The sequence below is a fragment of the Mobula birostris genome, chromosome 4 (assembly GCF_030028105.1).
Source record: "Mobula birostris isolate sMobBir1 chromosome 4, sMobBir1.hap1, whole genome shotgun sequence".
Taxonomy (NCBI): domain Eukaryota; kingdom Metazoa; phylum Chordata; class Chondrichthyes; order Myliobatiformes; family Myliobatidae; genus Mobula; species Mobula birostris.
The window spans coordinates 25,114,844-25,133,705 of record NC_092373.1 but is presented as its reverse complement, the minus strand read 5'-3'; the positions used below and the strand labels follow the sequence as shown (position 1 = coordinate 25,133,705).

General features: G+C 40.0%; 1 protein-coding gene across 2 annotated transcripts in view; it reads left to right on the top strand.

Annotated features, from left to right (window-relative positions):
* dipk2ab (divergent protein kinase domain 2Ab) overlaps nt 1-18,478 on the top strand; it is a 221,226-nt gene extending 202,748 nt beyond the window's left edge. For both annotated transcript variants that reach the window (XM_072255016.1, XM_072255015.1), the window contains one exon: nt 16,364-18,478. In XM_072255016.1, the coding sequence (XP_072111117.1) occupies nt 16,364-16,695 (332 nt within the window). In that variant the 3' untranslated portion in view covers nt 16,696-18,478. The remainder of the gene's footprint in view (nt 1-16,363) is intronic.
* Nucleotides 18,479-18,862: the final 384 nt, after the last annotated feature.

Genomic DNA, 18,862 nt, shown 5'->3' with positions numbered 1-18,862 from the left:
TGTTATGGTCACGTAGTATATATGGTTACTCTAGTTCAGTTTCTGATCAATGGTAAGCACCCCTTCCCCCACTTCCCCCAAGATATTGTAGTAGTGGATTGGGCTGATAACTAGATTTCCTCTTCTTGGATATTGACGTTCGTCTTCATTGAGTTCAGCAATTGGGATGCCATTTTAATAGTTGCACTGGGAGCATTGTGTGCAGTTCTGGTCACCACACTACAGGAAGGATATGACTAGGCTGGAGAGAGTGAAGAAGAGATTCACAAGTATGCTGCGTGGATTGGAGGGATTGGATGGTTAAATTTGGAGCAAAGGAGGATGAGCGATAACATGATTGAGTTACAAGAGGCACAAACAGAGTAAGTAGTCCGAGTCTGTTTCCCATGATCTGGCTGTCCAAAATTAGTGTGTAATGGGTTACAGTGAAAGGGGGGAAATCTAAAGGAAATCGAAAGGGCAAATTTTTCACACAAAGAATAGTTAATATCTGGAATGGGCTCCAGAAATACTGGTGATGGCAAAAACAATCAAGTCTGGACAGCTACTTGAATGAGAAGGCAAATATGGTTATCAAATTAATCAGAAGCAGGTTTATTATCACTGATATTGTCATGAAATTGGTCTTATGACAGTGTACAGTGTAATACAAACAAGTGGGAATAGTGTAGATAGACATGATAGTTAGCATTGATATGATGGGTCGCACGGACTGATTCTGTGCCATGCAACTTTTTAACTCTATGCCTCGCCATGTCACATTCTTCTTCCTTGATTTCATTGCCTGCAGCAGAGATATTAGTTTTTCTGTTGATGTTCTGAGAACGTGTCCAGAGTTAGTGTGTGAGATGTGGGAACTTTGGGAGACCTCCAGCCCCGCCCCAATCATCTGCACGAAGTGCACTGAGCTACAGCTCTTTAGAGACTGTGTTAAAGAACTGGAGTTGCAGCTGGATGGCCTTTGGCTCATATTAGAAAGTGAAGAGATGATAGATAGGAAGTACAGGGATGTAGTTACCCCTAAGCTGCAGGAGGCAAGTACCTGACAAAAGAGGGACAGGGAATAGGCAGCCAGTGCAGAGTACCCCTGTGTCTGTTCCCTTGAATAATAAGTATACCACTTTGGATACTGTTGGGGAGTGGGGAATGACCTGTTAGGGGAAGCTGTCGTAACCCGATGTCTGGCACCAAGTCGGTCTCTGGCTCAGATGGGGGGGTGGTGGTGGGAGACGAGGAGTGAATTTGGAATATGCAATTCCATAATTCAAGGAGCAGACAGCAGATTCTTTGGATTTGAAAGAGACACCCAGATGGTATGTTGCATCCCAGATGCCAGGGTCAGGGATGTTTACGAGCAGTACGCTTGATGTTGTAGTGTGTGTGAAGGAAGAGAAGTGGGTGCAGTTACTATTACAAGAGGGAAGGTGCTCAAAAAGCTGGAAGACCTAAAGGTACACAAGTCACCCAGACCAGATGAACTGTACCCTAGGGTTCTGAAAGAGGTAGCATTAGAGATTATGGTGGCATTAGAAATAATCTTTCAAAAATCATTGGACTTGGCATGATGCCAGAGGACTGGAAAATTGCAAATGTCACTCCAGTCTTTAAGAAAGGAGGAAGGCAGCAGAAAGGAAATTATAGACCAGTTAGCCTGATCTCAGTGGTTGGGAAGATATTGGAGTCAATTGTTAAGGATGAGATGATAGAGTACTTGGTGACACAGGACAAGATAGTACAAAGTCAGCATGGTTTCCTTCAGGCAAACTCCTGCCTGACAAAGCTGTTGGAATTCTTTGAGGAGATTACAAGTAGGATAGTTAAAGGGATGCAATGGATGTTGTACATTTGGACTTTCAGAAGGCCTTTGACAAGGTGCCACACATGAGACTGTTTACCAAGTTAAGAACCAATGGTACTACAGGAAAGTTAATAACATGGTTAGAGCATTGGGTGATTGGTAGGAGGCAACGAGTGGGAATAAAAGGATCCTTTTATGGTTGGCTGCCAGTGACTAGTGGTGTCCCACAGGGGTTGGTGTTGGGGCCACTTCTTTTTAAGCTATATATAAATGATTTAGGTGATGGAACAGATGGCTTTGTTGCCAAGTTTGCAGATGATACGAAGACTGGTGGAAGGGTAGGCAGTGTTGAGGAAACGGGTAGGATGCAGGAGGACTTAGACAGATTAGAAGAATGGGCAAGAAAGTGACAAATGAAATATAATGTTGGAAAATGCATGGTCATGCACCTTGGTAGTAGAAATAAATGTGCAGACTATTTTCTAAACAGGGAGAAAATGTAAAAATCTGAGATGCGGAGGCACTTGAAAGTCTTTGTGCAGAACACCCTAAAGGTTAACTTGCAGGTTGAGTCGGTGATTAGCATTCATTTCAAGAGGTCTAGAATACAAGAGTAAGGATGTATTGCTGAGGCTTTATAAGGCACTGGTGAGGCCTCACCTTGAGTATTGTGAACGGTTTTGGGCCCCTCATCTTAGAAAAGATGTGCTGGCATTGGAGAGTGTTCAGAGGAGTACAGAGAAAATTTACAAGGATATTGCCAGATCTAGAGGACCTCAGTTAAAAAGAAAGATTGAATAGGTTAGGACTATGTAAACACGAGGAATTCTGCAGATGCTGGAAATTCAAGCAACACACATCAAAGTTGCTGGTGAACGCAGCAGACCAGGCAGCATCTCTAGGAAGAGGTACAGTCGACGTTTCGGGCCAAGACCCTTCGTCAGGACTAACTGAAGGAGTTAGTCCTGACGAAGGGTCTCGGCCCGAAACGTCGACTGTACCTCTTCGTAGAGGTGCTGCCTGGCCTGCTGTGTTCACCAGCAACTTTGATGTGTGTTGCATAGGTTAGGACTGTATTCTTTAGAATGTAGAAGATTGAGGGTGAGGTAAAATTATGAGGTTGGGGGGTGGTGAGCTTGATGTCTTTCTTTCAACTACTTCTATGGTGTTCTGTATTTTATGGACAAATCTCAGAATTGTGTTCTGCATATATACTTTGATAATAAAATGAACCTTTGAAGATTGAAAGGAAGTTTCATTGAGGTATACACAATTGTGAGCGTATAAATAAAGTAAATGCAAACAGGCTTTTTCACTGAGGTTGCGTGGGGCTGCAACCAGAGATCATGGCTTAAGAGTGAAAGGTACAAGTTTAAGGGGAACATGAAGGGAAACTTCTTCACTCAGAGTTGCAAGAGTGTGGAAAATATCAGTGTTAAAGAGAAGTTTGAATGGGTACTTAGATAGTAAGAATATGGAGGGCTGTGATCCCAGTGGAAGTAGATCAGGAAAGAGAGTTTAAATGGTTTCAGCATGGACTTGATGGGCTGAAGGGTCTGTTTCTGTGCTGTACTTCTCTTTGACTCAATGTGGGTAACTATAAACGGAAAACAAACTCTCCCAGACACCAACATGACATTGACCAGATTATCTGCTTTAATTTTGTTCTTTGACAGATAAATATTGTCCCTGGGTCAGTGGGAAGGGTTCCCACTGCTCTTCTTCAGTTAGTACTACGGGTGTTGCTATGTTGAGAGGGCTGGGACAAAGAATGGCACTTTGGACAGTGCAGCATTTCTCCAGCACTGTACAAGACATCATCATGTAATTATCTATCCAGGATTTGTTAACATGTGGCATCGTCATTTCCTCCTCTCCTTTCCCAGTCTGGCTGTCCTCTTACTTCTTCTCAAAGTCAAAGTAAATTTATCACCGAAGTATGTACAGTGTATGTCATTGACCACGTCATTAGATATGTTTAAGGCAGAGGTTGATTCTTGATTAGTCAGGGCATGAAGGGATATGGGAGGAAAGCAGGAGATTGGGGCTGAATAGCAAATGGATCTGCCGTGATAAAATGGCGGAGCACACTCAATGGGCCAAGTGGCCTACTTCTGCTCCTATATCTTATGGATTTGAGGCAAAATTGCAGTCAGGGAGTTAAAGTGCATCAAGGAGCCAAAATCGAAAAGAGTGATGAATACAGGACTGAAGTATTTGAATGCACATAGTATACGGAATAAGATAGATGATCTTGTAGCACAGTTAGAGGTTAGCAGGTATGATGTGGCTGAAAGAAGATCATAGTTGGGAGCTTAACATGCAAGGATACACATTGTTTCGAAAGGATAAGGAGGTAAGCAGAGGGTGTGGGGTGGCTCTGTTGATAAAAAATTTAGTCAAATCAGAAAGAGTAAGAAAAGGGAATGCAACCAATCCTCATAGAAGGATCATAAGTGGAGAGAGTGAACAATTTCAAGTTCCTGGGTGTCAAGATCTAACCTGGTCCCAACATATCAATGAGCTATAAAGAAGGCAAGACAGTGGCTATATGTCATGAGGAGTTTGAAGATATTTGATTTGTCACCTAAAACACTCAAATTTTTATAGATGTACAGTGGAGAGCATTCTGACAGGCTGCATCACTGTCTAATACAGAGGTGCTACTGCACAGGACTGAAAGAAGCTACAGAAGGTTATAAAATTAGTCAGCTCCATCTTGAGTACGAGCTTCCATAGTATTTAAGACATCTTCATGGAGCGGTACCTCAGAAAGGCAATGTCCATTATTAAGGACCCCCATCATCCAGGGCATGCCCTCTTCTCGTTGTTACCATCAGGAAGGAGGTACAGAAGCCTGAAGGCGCACACTCAGTGATTCAGGAGCAGCTTCTTCCCCTCTGCCGTCAGATTTTTAAATGAACATTGAACCGATAAACACGACCTCACTTTTTTTTTATATTACTTCTGTTTTTGCACTATTTTCATTTAACTATTTAATATACAATGTATACTTTGATTTTTTTTCTATATTATCATGTATTACACTGTACTGCTGCTACTAAGTTAACAAATTCCATGACATATGCCGGTGATAATAACCCTTATTCTGATTCAGAAATCTGTAGAAAGAGATGACATAGGATCAAAACAGGTAGAATCCTTGTGGATAGAGTTAAGAAACCGCAAGGGTAAAAAAAGATCCTGAAGGGAGTTATTTACAGGATGTGGACTACAAGTTACAATAGGTAATAGAAAAGGCATGTAAAGAGGGCAATGTTGTGATAGTTATGGGAGATTTCAATATGCAGATAGATTGGGGAAATCAGGTTAGCGTTGAGTCCCAAGAGAGAGAATGGCTTTTTAACACAGCTTTTTGATGCAACTCCTCCAGTCATCCCCACTCCCCTACCTTCTCCCCATACCCTTTGCAGGAAGCAAAGGTTGGGAAAAAAACAGGCCTATCCTGGCTGACTGCTGGTAACTGGTGGTGATCAGCAGGGGCTGATTTTGGGACTGCTTTTCACATTATACGTCAATGCTTTGGATGAAGGAAATGACGGCTTTGTGGTCAGGTTTGCGGACAATCTAAAGAGGAAGTAGGGTGTCTGCAGATGGATTTAGACAGTTTGGGAGATTGGATAATGTAGGGAAAGTGCCTGGTCATGCACTTTGGTAGAAGGAATAAAGGGTATTTTCTAAATGGGAAGAAAATTCAAAAATCAGAGGTGCAAAGGAACTCGGAAGTCGTCATGCAGCATTCCCTAAAGGTTTAACTTGTAGGTTGACTTGGTGTTAAGGAAGGCAAATACAGTGTTAGCATTCATTTTGAGAGGACTAGAATACAAAAGAAATGATGCAATGCTGAGGGTTTTTAAGGCATTGGTCAGACCACATTTGGAGTATTGAAAGCTGTTTTGGGGCACTTATCTGAAAAAAAATGTGCTGACATTGGAGAGGATCCAGAGGAGGTTCATGTGAATGATCCCAGGAGTAAAAGAGTTAACACATGAGATGTAGAGAGGATGTTTCCTATAGAGGGGGGACCTAGGACCAAAGGGCACAGCCTCAGAATAGAGGGATATCCATTTAGAACAGAGATGAGGAAAATTTTCCTTTGCTGGAGGGTGGTGAATCTGGAATTCATTGCTACAGATGGCTGTGGAGGCCAAGACATTGGGTATATTTAAGGCAGAGGTTGATAGATTCTTGGTTAATCAGGGTGTCAAAGGTCATGGGGTGTAGGTTGGAGAATGGGGTTAAGAGGGATAATAAATCAGCCATGATGGTATGGCAGAACAGACTCAATGGGCTAAGTGACATAATTGTGTACATATGTCTTAAAATCCTATAGTCTTACATTTCATTAATTTATAATCTTGTATCATTTCCAGTAAATACAATGTCCTCATTTTGAAATGTAAATGTAATTTTCAACCTTACAAATATTTTACAAACTCTGCTTATCAAGCAAGCTATTGATGTTAAGTGCAATTCATGAAAAGTAATGGAGCCAGCAAAGTGCGCATGTAATGATTGCTTTCAGAAATAATTCATGCTAAAAAAAACTGTAATGCTAGCCACTTGCGTATTATTTCATCAAACAAACATAAAGATGTGCAGATATAGTGGAGAACACAATGAAAGATTATACAAATATGAACAAATGGTACAGATGGATTAAATAATCATTGTAATATGTAAGCCAAATACCTTTTAAACACAAAATTGAGTTTCAAATCATGTTTAGTCACGGTAGTTTTGTTTTCCGCTAAAACTACCTTTTCACGATCTATTTCTACGAGATTCCTAATTGATTTTGAATGACTAACATTGGCATTGCTTTTATGTCCCTCAGATCTGCATTTTATTTTAGTAAAAACTAACATTGCTTTATTCTACTAGGAATCTAAGAATTGGGGAGAGTTGTTGAGCAAAGAGACTTTGAGGTGTAAGGACCTAGTTTCTTGAAAGTGGCAACACTTGGGATAGGATGATGAAGAAGACATCCATGCTGAACAGTTTGTATATCGTATTAGTTGTACAAAACATCGGTTAGGCAGCGCTTGGAGAACTGTCACATTTCAGTCACAACACTGCAGAAAAGGATGTCTAAAGAGGGCAAAGAAAAGATTCTGAAGATCGTTGCACAGATTGGGTGGGGGAGGGGCCTTGAGTTGTAAAGAGAGATTGGATAGGTTTTTACTGTTTCTCCTGGGGAAAGTAGGATATGAGATGACATGCTAAAAACATACATAGGGTCAATAGCCAGAGTATGTTTCCCATGGCAAGTCTGTTATCTAAAACTTAGGGGGCATAGTTTTAAGATAAGAGGGAGAATTTGTGGACCTTGGGAGTGAATTTTTTCACACAGTAGTTAGTATCTGGAATGAAATGTGAAAGGAAGTGGCAACAGTAACAACATTTAAGAAACATCTGGATTGATATTGAATAAACAAGGCATAAAAGGATAGGGATTTAACACAGGGAAGTAGTTTTAGTTTAGATGAGCATGATGGTTAGTATAGATATGGTGGGCCAAAAAGCCTGTTTGTATGCTATACAACTCTATAACTAACCTAGAGAGGAACGTATACCACACAGGATCCTTTGTGCTGAGAGATCTATTGCCTGATTTATATGTTGCTATATTAAATGGCTCCCACTGCTGTATCCCCAATTAACCTTCAAATAGCTATTCTAAAGTGCCTGAAATTAGCCTCGAATATAAATTGAAAAATAACCAATTGTCTGTGAAATGTATTTGGCTAGTCTCAACTGCTTGTGTGCATGTGATTGCAACTACAAAATTGCCACCAATTGGCTATCTCTGCCTTGAAACTAAAAAGTGTAAGTGGAAGGAAGGAACCAAAGAAATAAAGGCAAGTGCAGTAAATAGAGGCTAGCTGATGTGAGGCTGTTGCATCTTTTTAGGACAAGAGTAGAGAGCAAAGCAGTGTGTTTGATCCTAGCATAAGGTACCTGGAATAGGAGTGCCTATTCCTTGGTATGTATACAATACCTCACATCGTGACCAAGGCTTCTAAACTTGATGTTTTTATTAATTCTGTCAACATTTTCACTTTATGGGAACATTGAAAGTAAGGAATTTGCTTGCTGTTTTATGTTAAAGTTGCTCTAAAAAATTTATAGTAGGAAGCTAAAATACATCAGCTAAATTTGAGAAATCTCTAAAGTTAGAAGTTTTCTCGAGTAATATTTTGAAATGGCATACAGGTTTTAGAAGTCTGATTTATCAACATTTATAAACATTTCTAGACTGGGTTAGCAAATTGGAATTTTCCTTTAAACAATACCTGTTAAACTTTAGAGTGGATCAGCCTAGCAATAGGTAAGACATCAGACTAATGTGTATCTGGGTGAAATCATGATTTTTTTTCCTTACTGCATGTAATTTAGGCACTAAGTCTTCTGACTAGTTAATCAACATTGAAGAATTTTCATAATTTTAAGTTTTAATATGCCTGTAAGGAAGTCGCCCTTAGCGTGCAGTGCACTAAAACCTGAAGAATGCTTTCAACAGCAACTGGCAAAGCTAACTCTTTAATATTCTGCACAGTAATTTAACTAAAAACCATCTGGTCTAATTTACTCAATTATTTTGTCAGTCAGTGATTATGAAATTAAATTGGGTTTTGTATCAATGTTCCTACATTAATGTAACACTAATTTTTTTCTCGATTTCAGTTATGCAATAGAAAGAAAATACATATTTCAATAAAGTGATATTTAATTTATTCTGAACTTAGATCACTGAAAATGAATAATCAGACTCTTGACTGATATTTAGCCTGTAGAGCAACAGACATCCTGAGGACCCTGATCTAAATTTACACTTTTAACGTATTAGTGATTGGAGAGATTTTTCAGCTCCCTTCAGTAAATCTCTATTTCTGCTATTCTCATGGATTTAAAAATTTGTAGCACCTTATATTCACTTACTTTAACTTTTATGATTGTAAATCTTTCTTATATTTCTCATTTAAACTTTTAAAGCTATATCATTTAAAAAAAAATACAGTAGCATGCAAAAGTTTGGGCACCCCTGGTCAAAATTTCTGTTACTGTGAATAGCTAAGCGAGTAAAAGATGACCTGATTTCCAAAAGGCATAAATTTAAAGATGACACATTTCTTTAATGTTTTAAGCAAGATTACTTTTTTATTTCCATCTTTTACAGTTTCAAAATAACAAAAAGGGAAAAAGGCCTGAAGCAAAAGTTTGGGCACCCTGCATGGTCAGTACTTAGTAACACCACCTTTGGCAAGTATCACAGCTTGTAAACGCTTTTTGTAGCCAGCTAAGAGCCTTTCAACTCTTGTTTGGTGGATTTTCGCCCATCCTTCCTTGCAAAAGGCTTCTCGTGCTGTGAGATTCTTGGGCCGTCTTGCATGCACTGCTCTTTTGAAGTCTATCCACAGATTTTCGATGACGTTTAGGTCAGGGGACTGTGAGGGACCATGGCAAAATCTTCAGCTTGCGCCTCTTGAGGTAGTCCATTGTGGATTTTGAGGTGTGTTTAGAATCATTATCCCGTTGTAGAAGCCATCCTCTTTTCATCTTCGGCTTTTTTACAGACAGTGTGATGTTTGCTTCCAGAATTTGCTGGTATTTAATTGAATTAATTCTTCCCTCTACCAGTGAAATGTTCCCCGTGCCACTGGCTACAACACAAGCCGAAAGCATGATCGATCCACCCTCGTACTTAACAGTTGGAGAGGTGTTCTTTTCATGCAATTCTGCCAATTATCACTTACAGGAATCGGGAAGACAGCGCCAAGCACAGGGATGATGGTATGTTAGGCTGAGTCGGAGTTTGGGTGGTGCAGTGGCCCCCACCCTCCAGGCCGCCAAGCGATACATTGCCACGAAGCACGCAGGGGTCCAGCGGTAGCCGGGGGGCACACAGCGCATCTTTAAGATAAAAGCGGAAACAAACATGCTAATTAATTAGGTGCTGCCTGACACGTAATTGTTGGCCCAGATCAGTGCCGATTGCCGACTGCGTCGCCTTTGATCTGGGCTGACATTTACGTGTCGGACACCTAATTAATTAGCATGTTTATTTCGGCTTTTATCTTAAAGATGTGCTGTGTGCCTCCCGGCTACCGTTGCATTCTCTGCGAATCGGTATCTGTCTGTGGCCTGGGGGTTGGGGTGGTGGGACACTGGGGTGTCATCTCGTCATCGTCTGTTTCCATTAGAGCAGGCAGCTCGTCTTCTATCTCTGCCCGCCTCGATGTCGAAGGTCGAGGTTCGTCATCTGCTGTGGCTGATGTCGAAGGCTTGCTTGACTGCTGAGCCTCATGCATTTTTCTATCACACAGTTCTTTAATAAGGACTCAAACCATCCTGCAAATATCCCCTAAACCGACGTACCCTTTCAAAATTAAAGTCGTACTTTATCATTACTCATTCGGTTTCAATTGTTATCCTTTTTTCTTCCAATTGCATCAGCTCTTCATCTGTCAGTTCTTGATCATGGGATGCCAAAACCTCTTCAACATCATGTTCGTCAGCTTCCACAAGCCAAACTCACATTGTCCTTACTGTGTTCACTGCGATCAAAACGCTTAATTATGTCTAGTTTTACGCTGTGTAACACCCTTCCAAGCTCTTTCAGGCTTTTCCGATACCATAGAACTCATCTTGCAAACGACTGCTCACAGGCTCGTGTTAAAGCAATGCCGTTCCGAATCTGGGGAGAGCGGCTGCTCGGGGCGCGCGCTGCCTTTTATCGCACGCTGATTTTTTATTGCACGCTGACTTTTTTTTCGTAACAGTGAAAGCACCTTCTGAAAGTGAAAACGGTACTAATTTAGGTCTTTCGTAACAGTGAGGTTTCGTAAAGTGAACCTTCGAAAAGCGGGGGACAGCTATAAATGCCGAGCTGAAGTTGATAAACAGCTTCCTGGCAATGCAGGCTGACATATGGGACACCACTTTCCAGGTGGGACAGAATAGAGTGGAGAGTACTGGCCAGTGGACCGAATGAGCAATAAACAAACCGGAAAGGGTTCAGTGTAGCAGGAAGATGGAATTTACTGTAATACATAACCAGCCACTCGAAGCACTTCATTATTGTTGAAGTTAATGACACTGTATGGTAGTCGTTGAGGCAGATTACTGTCTTGGGCACTGGGATGATGGCGACTGCCTTGAAGCCTGCGGGGACAGTGGACTGTTCCAGAAAATTACTGAAGATGTTTGTTAGAATCTTTGTTAACTGGGGGGGAAATGGAGGGGTATTCCATGCTGGTATGTTGTTCTGTTCATTAAACTAAGCATGAAAGACTCTCAGTGCTACTTAAGTAAATTGAGTGCTATGCAACCACTCCACACTATCTACAATTGCATAGAAAAATTATCTGAAAGTGATTTCATATTAAAGTGAAAGTTTTAAGATTATATAGCAATAAATCATTTTTTAATCTATTGCCATATAGTCTTTAAACCCTTTCATGTTGTCTGCTTCTATGGCCTCGATCTCTCCCCACTTAATACCTGAGCATTCAGATATCTTTCCTATTAATAATACTCCATTATTGCTGATTACCTTTTTGCTCTACAACTGTCCCTCTTTTTTTCAAAATTATCCTCATGCCTATCTTCTCACAAGTTTATCTTTCAACCTTTGTACTCTTCATTTATTGTTTCATCCATTTTATGTATTCTCTAAGACAGCTGAATGTCAATGTCTTCCAGTACTGTAATCATTGCTTATATTCCATTTCTAATTCTCTCAGTAGTATTCTGCATGCCCGAAGATCCATTGCTGCATTGATCAAAGTGAATCTTTAAATACAAACAATGTACAACTGAATATTGTTCTGCCCCTATCCTCCATCTTTTCTTTGTGGTCTATCTCTGCTGAGCAATCCTTGTATAATGATATAGGAGCAGAAGTAGGCCATCAATCCCAACTCCCCTGCCTTCTCCCCACACCCTTTGATGCCCTGGCTAATCAAGAACCTATCTATCTCTGCCTTAAATGCACCCAATGACTTGGCCTCCACAGCTGCCCATGGCAACAAATTCCATAGATTTACCACCCTCTGACTAAAGTAATTTCTCTGCATCTCTGTCTTAATTGGACGTCCTTCAATCTTGAAGTCGTGTCCTCTTGTCCTTGACTCTCCTACCATGGGAAATAACTTTGCCATATCTAATCTGTTCATGCCTTTTAACATTCGGAATGTTTCTATGAGATTCCCCCGTCATTCTCCTGAAGGCTAACAGGAAGGAGCTTAAGAAGGAAATCGGGAGAGCCAGAAGGGATCATGAGAAGGCCTTGGTGGGCAGGATTAAGGAAAATCCCAAGGCATTCTACAAGTATGTGAAGAGCAAGAGGATAAGACATGAAAGAATAGGACCTATCAAGTGTGACAGTGGGAAAGTGTGTATGGAACCGGAGGAAATAGCAGAGGTACTTAATGAAAACCTTACTTCAGTATGTGCAGATAAGAGAATGTGCTGGAACTTTTGGAAAGCATCAAGTTGGATAAGTCACCGGGACCGGATAAGATGTACCGCAGGCTACTGTGGGAGGCAAGGGAGGAGATTGCTGAGCCTCTGGCGATGATCCTTGCATCATCAATGGGGACGGAAGAGGTTCCGGAGGCTTGGAGGGTTGCGAATGTTGTTCCTTTATTCAAGAAAGGGAGTAGAGATAGCCCAGGAAATTATAGACCAGTGAGTCTTACCTCAGTGGTTGGTAAGTTGATGGAGAAGATCCTGAGAGGCAGAATTTATGAACATTTGGAGAGGTATAATATGATTAGGAATAGCCAGCAGGGCTTTATCAACGGCAGGTTGTGCCTTACGAGCCTGATTGAATTTTTTGAGGATGTGACTAAACACATTGATGAAGGAAGAGCAGTAGATGTAGTGTATATGGATTTCAGCAAGGCATTTGATAAGGTACCCCATGCGAGGCTTATTGAGAATGTAAGGAGGCATGGGATCCAAGGGGACATTGCTTTGTAGATCCAGAACTGGCTTACCCACAGAAGGCAAAGAGTGGTTGTAGACAGGTCATATTCTGCTTGGAGGTTGGTCACCAGTGGAGTGCCTCAGGGATCTGTTCTGGGACCCTTACTCTTCGTGATTTTTATAAATGACCTGGATGAGGAAGTGGAGGGATTGATTAGTAAGTTTGCTGATGACACAAAGGTTGGAGGTGTTGTGGATAGTGTGGAGGGCTGTCAGAGGTTACAGCGGGACATTGATAGGATGCAAAACTGGGCTGAGAAGTGGCAGATGGAGTTCCACCCAGATAAGTGTGAGGTGGTTCATTTTGGTAGGTCAAATATGATGGCAGAATATAGTATTAATGGTAAGGCTCTTGGCAGTGTGGAGGAACAGAGGGATCTTGGGGTCCATGTCCATAGGATGCTCAAAGCAGCTGCGCAGGTTGACTCTGGGGTTAAGAAGGCATACGGTGTATTGGCCTTCATCAATTGTGGAATTGAATTTAGGAGCCGAGAGGTAATGTTACAGCTATATAGGACCCTGGGTCAGACCCCACTTGGAGTACTGTGCTCAGTTCTAGTCGCCTCACTACAGGAAGGATGTGGAAACCATAGAAAGGGTGCAGAGGAGATTTACAAGGATGTTGCCTGGATTGGGGAGCATGCCTTATGAGAATAGGTTGAGGGAACTCGGCCTTTTTTCCTTGGAGCTACGGAAGGTGAGAGGTGACCTGATAGAGGTGTATAAGATGATGAGAGGCATTGATCGTGTGGATAGTCAGAGGCTTTTTCCCTGCACAAGGACTCCCAAGTTCCTTTGCATCGCTGCGCTTTGAATTCTCTCTCCATCTAAATAATATAAAATAATACCTGTTTATTTCTTCCACCAAAGTGCATGACCATACACTTTCCAACATTGTGTTTCATTTGCCACTTCTTTGTCCATTCAAATGCTCTCCAGCTACTTCCTTCAGAACCCGAGGGTGCATTCCATCAGGACCAGGAGACTTATCCACCCTCAGACCATTAAGCTTCCTGAGCACCTGCTCAGTAGTAAATTTCACTGCACATACTCCACTTCCTTGAAACTCTTGAATGTCCGGTACTCTGCAGATGTCTTCCACTGTGAAGACTGATGCAAAATACGCATTCATTTTCTCTGCCATCTCTGTGTTTTTCATTACAATATCTCCAGCATCATTTTCTATTGGTCCTATAACTACCCTCAACTCTCTTTTACCCTGTATATACTTTTAGTATCTTCTTTGATATTAGTTGCCAGTTCCCTTTCATAATTCATCTTTTCCTTCCTAACAACCTTCTTAGTTTCCTTCTGCAAGTTTTTAAAAGCTTCCCAATCCTCTATTTTGCCACTAGCTTTTGCTTTTACTTCAGCTCTGACTCCACTTGTCAGCCACGCTCGTGTCCTTCTTCCATTCGAAAATTTCTTCTTAGTTGGAATATACCTATCTTGCAGTTCCCTCATTTTTCGCAGAAACTCCAGCCATTTCTGCTCTGCTGTCCTTCCTGCCTGTGTCCCTTTCCAGTGAGCCTTGGCCAGTTCCCCTCTCATGCCATTGTAATTCATTGTAATTTCCTTTATTCCACTGAAATACCGACACATTGGAATTTAGTTTCTCCTTCAAGTGAACTGGAACATATTGTGATCACTGTTTCCTTAGGGTTCCTTATCCTAAGCTCTCTTATCACCTCCGGATCATTGCATAACACCCAATCCAATAACAAGCTGTTCTAACAAGCCATCCCTTAGACATTCTACAAGTTCTCTCTCTTGAGGTCCCATACTGACCTGGTTTTCCCAATCCACTTCCATGTTAAAATCCCCAACGATTATCATGGCATTGCCTTTCTGACATGCCTTTTCTGTCTCTTTCTGTAATTTGTAATCCACATCCTGGCTGCTGTTTGAGGCCTGTGTACAACTGCCATTAGGGTCCTCTTACCCTTGCCATTTCTTAACTCAGTAATTTATTCACATACATGCAATGGAATAGATATTCTACTTTGTGTCCATGTGGTTCCCTCTGGGTCTCCCAAAGGACACAAAATTTGTTTTGGCAACTTTTCAGTAGGTAATATCACTGAAAGCATAAAAGTAAGATTTTTGTAAATTAATAATGATCAAATCTATACTTTACCATATTCATCAGACCAATGTGGATCTTTATGAGATTGGGAACATCAGGAAAATTAAGTCATTGATTCTGGGCATTTGCCAAAAATCTTGCTTTTATACCACCCACTCCACCGGTCATGCACACCGGCCAAACTGGACAGTTCATACATAACTGATGTGCTGCCTATCCAAGAGCGATAGAAGTCTTCTCTAGGTGATGAACTGATTTTCACTTATAACTACCAAATTAAAATTTTTTTGTATCTGGTTTGTTTTTGTACTTTTCCTAATATTCTATGCACTCATTTGCTTAAACCTGGTATTAATACTACAAATACTTGATGATTCATCAAACCTGTGTTCTGTTCAGCCAATCTCCTTAGATTCCTGAACAGATGTAGAATATATGCAGAAGATACAGTAGATGAAATACTAAAAACTGTGGTATCTGGATTTTTCTTGGCATCTTCCACTTCAGTATCCCAAGTTACATTTAGCTTAAACTTTTGAGAGCCATGTCACTATTGAAATCCTGGTGACTACCAGGACAGGACTGTATATTAGTTAAAGTGGCTGTAGGCTACATGCGGTGTTAACTAATGTAATTTTTTTTCCTCTTGTGATGCCCTTGTTTATTTAATAAAGACAAATTGAATTAATGATCCTATTGATTCTGTCTCTTGTAATTGAGATACTTTCTACAACAGGTTTTGTGATTTATAATCTTTCTTCTTCTAACAGACCTGATACTTATTAAAGTCGAACCATGTTTGCCCACACTTTATTGTCAAAGTCCAGATTATTTAGAAGCTGGGATTTAGCTTTGCTTAAAGGCAGTTGAGCATACTTATTAATTCTTCACTGACTTTATGGTCGTGACCCACCAAGATAAGAAGTTATTATTATAGATGTTTAATATCATAATTTTGAGTCCATATCCTCTATACTGTAGAGAGATGTCTCAAGTGAAAGACCCAAAAGGATCAGCTTTCCAACAGATACTTTTCATTAAAATGCTGATAAGCTGCATTTTTAAAAAATATGGGTCTTGCCTGCACATTTTGGGGATTTAATGAGGCAGATATCCATGTGAACATTTCAGTTAAAAAGTTACCATCAAAATTTAAATATGGGCAGAGTTTAAGTAATAACTAGGCTCTTTTAACTGATTTACCAGAGACTAGCAGCAAGAAATGTGAGAATGGGAATGTGGGGAGAATTACATGGTTTTACAGTAGGATTAGTGTAAAAATGGTCAGCATACTGGGCCAAGTCTTGCTCACTCTCTCGCTCTCTGATTGTGTGAACTAGTTTTGTAGTGTTTATAGTGTTTTATTTCCCTTTTTTAACTGAAGTTTAAACTGAATTTGCAGATGCAGATGAATTTGCAAGGTTTTTGAAGTATTGATCAAACATATCCACTTTTATTCCCTACAGATAAGCCTCAGAATTGGGATGTCTGGTACGAGAGCAAGTTTGATGATTGTGGAAAAGAAGCCTGCCTATCATTTTCAAAGGATATTTTATGTTCTCGTGTTACAGTTGACCATAACTACTATGCTATCTGCCAGAATCTGCTCTCCAGGTATGCCATCTGGCGTGGTACCTCCGGAGGGCTCTTGCATAATCCTCCTATAGAAATTGTCAGAGTTGGCAGACTGGAAGCCTTGCTTGAAGAATGTGCCAACCCAAAGAAAGAATATGGTCGATTCCAGGCAGCAAGGGAATTGCGAGATTACCTTGCAAAGCTGAATAACAATGTAAGGTAGCTCAAATGGGATCTATTGTTTTTTAATATCACTCTAGATTTGAGACTGCAATTAGTCAAATGTGAGAGTGGTTCCTGTGTAGAATGTAAATTTACATTGAATGAAACTATGCAGATATGGCAGCACAAGGTAATAAATTGTGCTGGGAACTGAATGGATATCTGCAAACCCAAGTGTGGGGTTGATTATCTGATTAGGGCATTGAGCTTTTATTGACCTGCTGGCAGCCTGTAGGTGAAGATCAGCAGGTCACTGGAGATAATAGACTCTGAAAGGTTTATTGATTGCACATGTGTCAAAGGGCAATTGACATAGCATAACATTGCTATCAAAAATTGGGAGGTTGATGCCTTTACTGAGGAAACCTTGCTTAATTGAAAGCCTGTTTCAAGGCTTAAACCTACTGATGTTGTCTTGCATTTCTATATTTTGAATAAGGAAACATTAAAAAAGTTTATTAAAAATAACTTACATGTGCTGCCATTAAAATGTGCAAGATTTTGATACACTTGCTCATACTACTTTGAAAGTATATGAACATATATGTAACTTTTCATCTGTAAACTGAAGCACTGAGGAAAAACATGGAATTGTGGTATTCTGTCAAACCTTAGCCATCCCTTCATCACCATTAAGCAATAATTTAATGTTCTACAAAGTATAGGGAGAGAATCAAAAATCACATTAATTTCAAGTATAACATGACACAACCTTCAGCATGAAATAGTGACCAGAGGTTAATTTATAGAAATGAAATTTAAAATAAAAGGTAAGATAATTTAAGAACCTGTAGGGGTTACTTAAAACAGAACCAAGTTGACTTTTCTGTAAATAAAATAAAGCAAGCTTCTTTTTACAGGAAGCAGGAAGACAGATAGTATTTGTGCATAAACCAAAGAATAAGAGTTGTTCCAAAATTACCTTCATCTAGATAGAAGAAACTTATTTATTGAAGGAAACAAAAACAGAAGCAAAACAGGACATCTTTCAATAGCCGTTTGTATTTTAAAATTGCATCTTTTATCACTGGTCTCCCAGTGACTTGTTATTGGTCACAAGTTTACATTTGCCATGTGCTTAACTGGTTCTATTTTTTACTGATTTACTGGGCTGACACAGATGACAGTTGCTTTCTGCTGTTTATTACATGTTAGTACAGTATTGTAATTTGAAAGTTTATGGTGAACACTTTCTGTTTTGTTTAACTAACTATATTAATTCATTTCCACTTTATAGAGAAAAATGTTTATGTGGAAATGGTGTGGAAAATCTGCTTTTGCTGCTAATTAGCTGAAGTGCAGCAGTAACACCATTGCCAGCTACTTTCATGCTTGTGGTTCAATCTGGATAAATGTTGAGCTGTTCCCCATAAAGCAATTTTGTGGCTTTAATCTCCATTTGAAATCATGCTGATCCTTTTCAGTCTAAAACTAGCATAAGTTAGCTTTGTTCTAAGGAATTGAATGCTGCAACATCACAAAGTACAGTAGAAAGCAATAGTGTTTTTTAAAGCTTCTCAGACACTGAAGTCATAAAATTATGATCCATTTCATGTACACATGGACAGTAGTTTTTATTCTGTACTCATAACTTGTTAGTGAAGATGAAGTTAACCAGTGAAGTTATGAATGGGATTTGAAGGTTGTAAAATGCTGACAAATGCTATCCTCGCATTTTTTCTATGTTCTTATTTAGTTTCCATGGTTTTTCAAAATTGTCTGACTCACTGTGCCTTTCATTCAAAATTGTCTTTATAACTTAAAGTGGATTCATATAATAAAACCTGTTACTTATTAAAACAATTTGTGGTTACTCTCCTTGGAATCAGTATTTTTAAAGCTTTCAGTCTTATTTTAAGTGGAGACTAGTGGCTGTAAATGTGTTCAATCATCAATTTGCAGAATACCTATAATATAATGAGCAAAGTGCATAACAGGAATGTTTTTAAACAGTTGATGCCAGGAAACATAAGATACTAAAGCCGACAACCCAAATCATTATTGATTCATGTTGATTCAATAGATTGGCTCTCGCCAAGATGACTGCATGGTGACCATGTTCTCTCTCCCTAACTGCCTCCTTTAAGCTTGTGACCAGAGGTTTACAGCTTATCTCCAGAGCAACCCTGATCTCATCCTATAAAAGGGATGTCTTTTGTCCCTGCAGC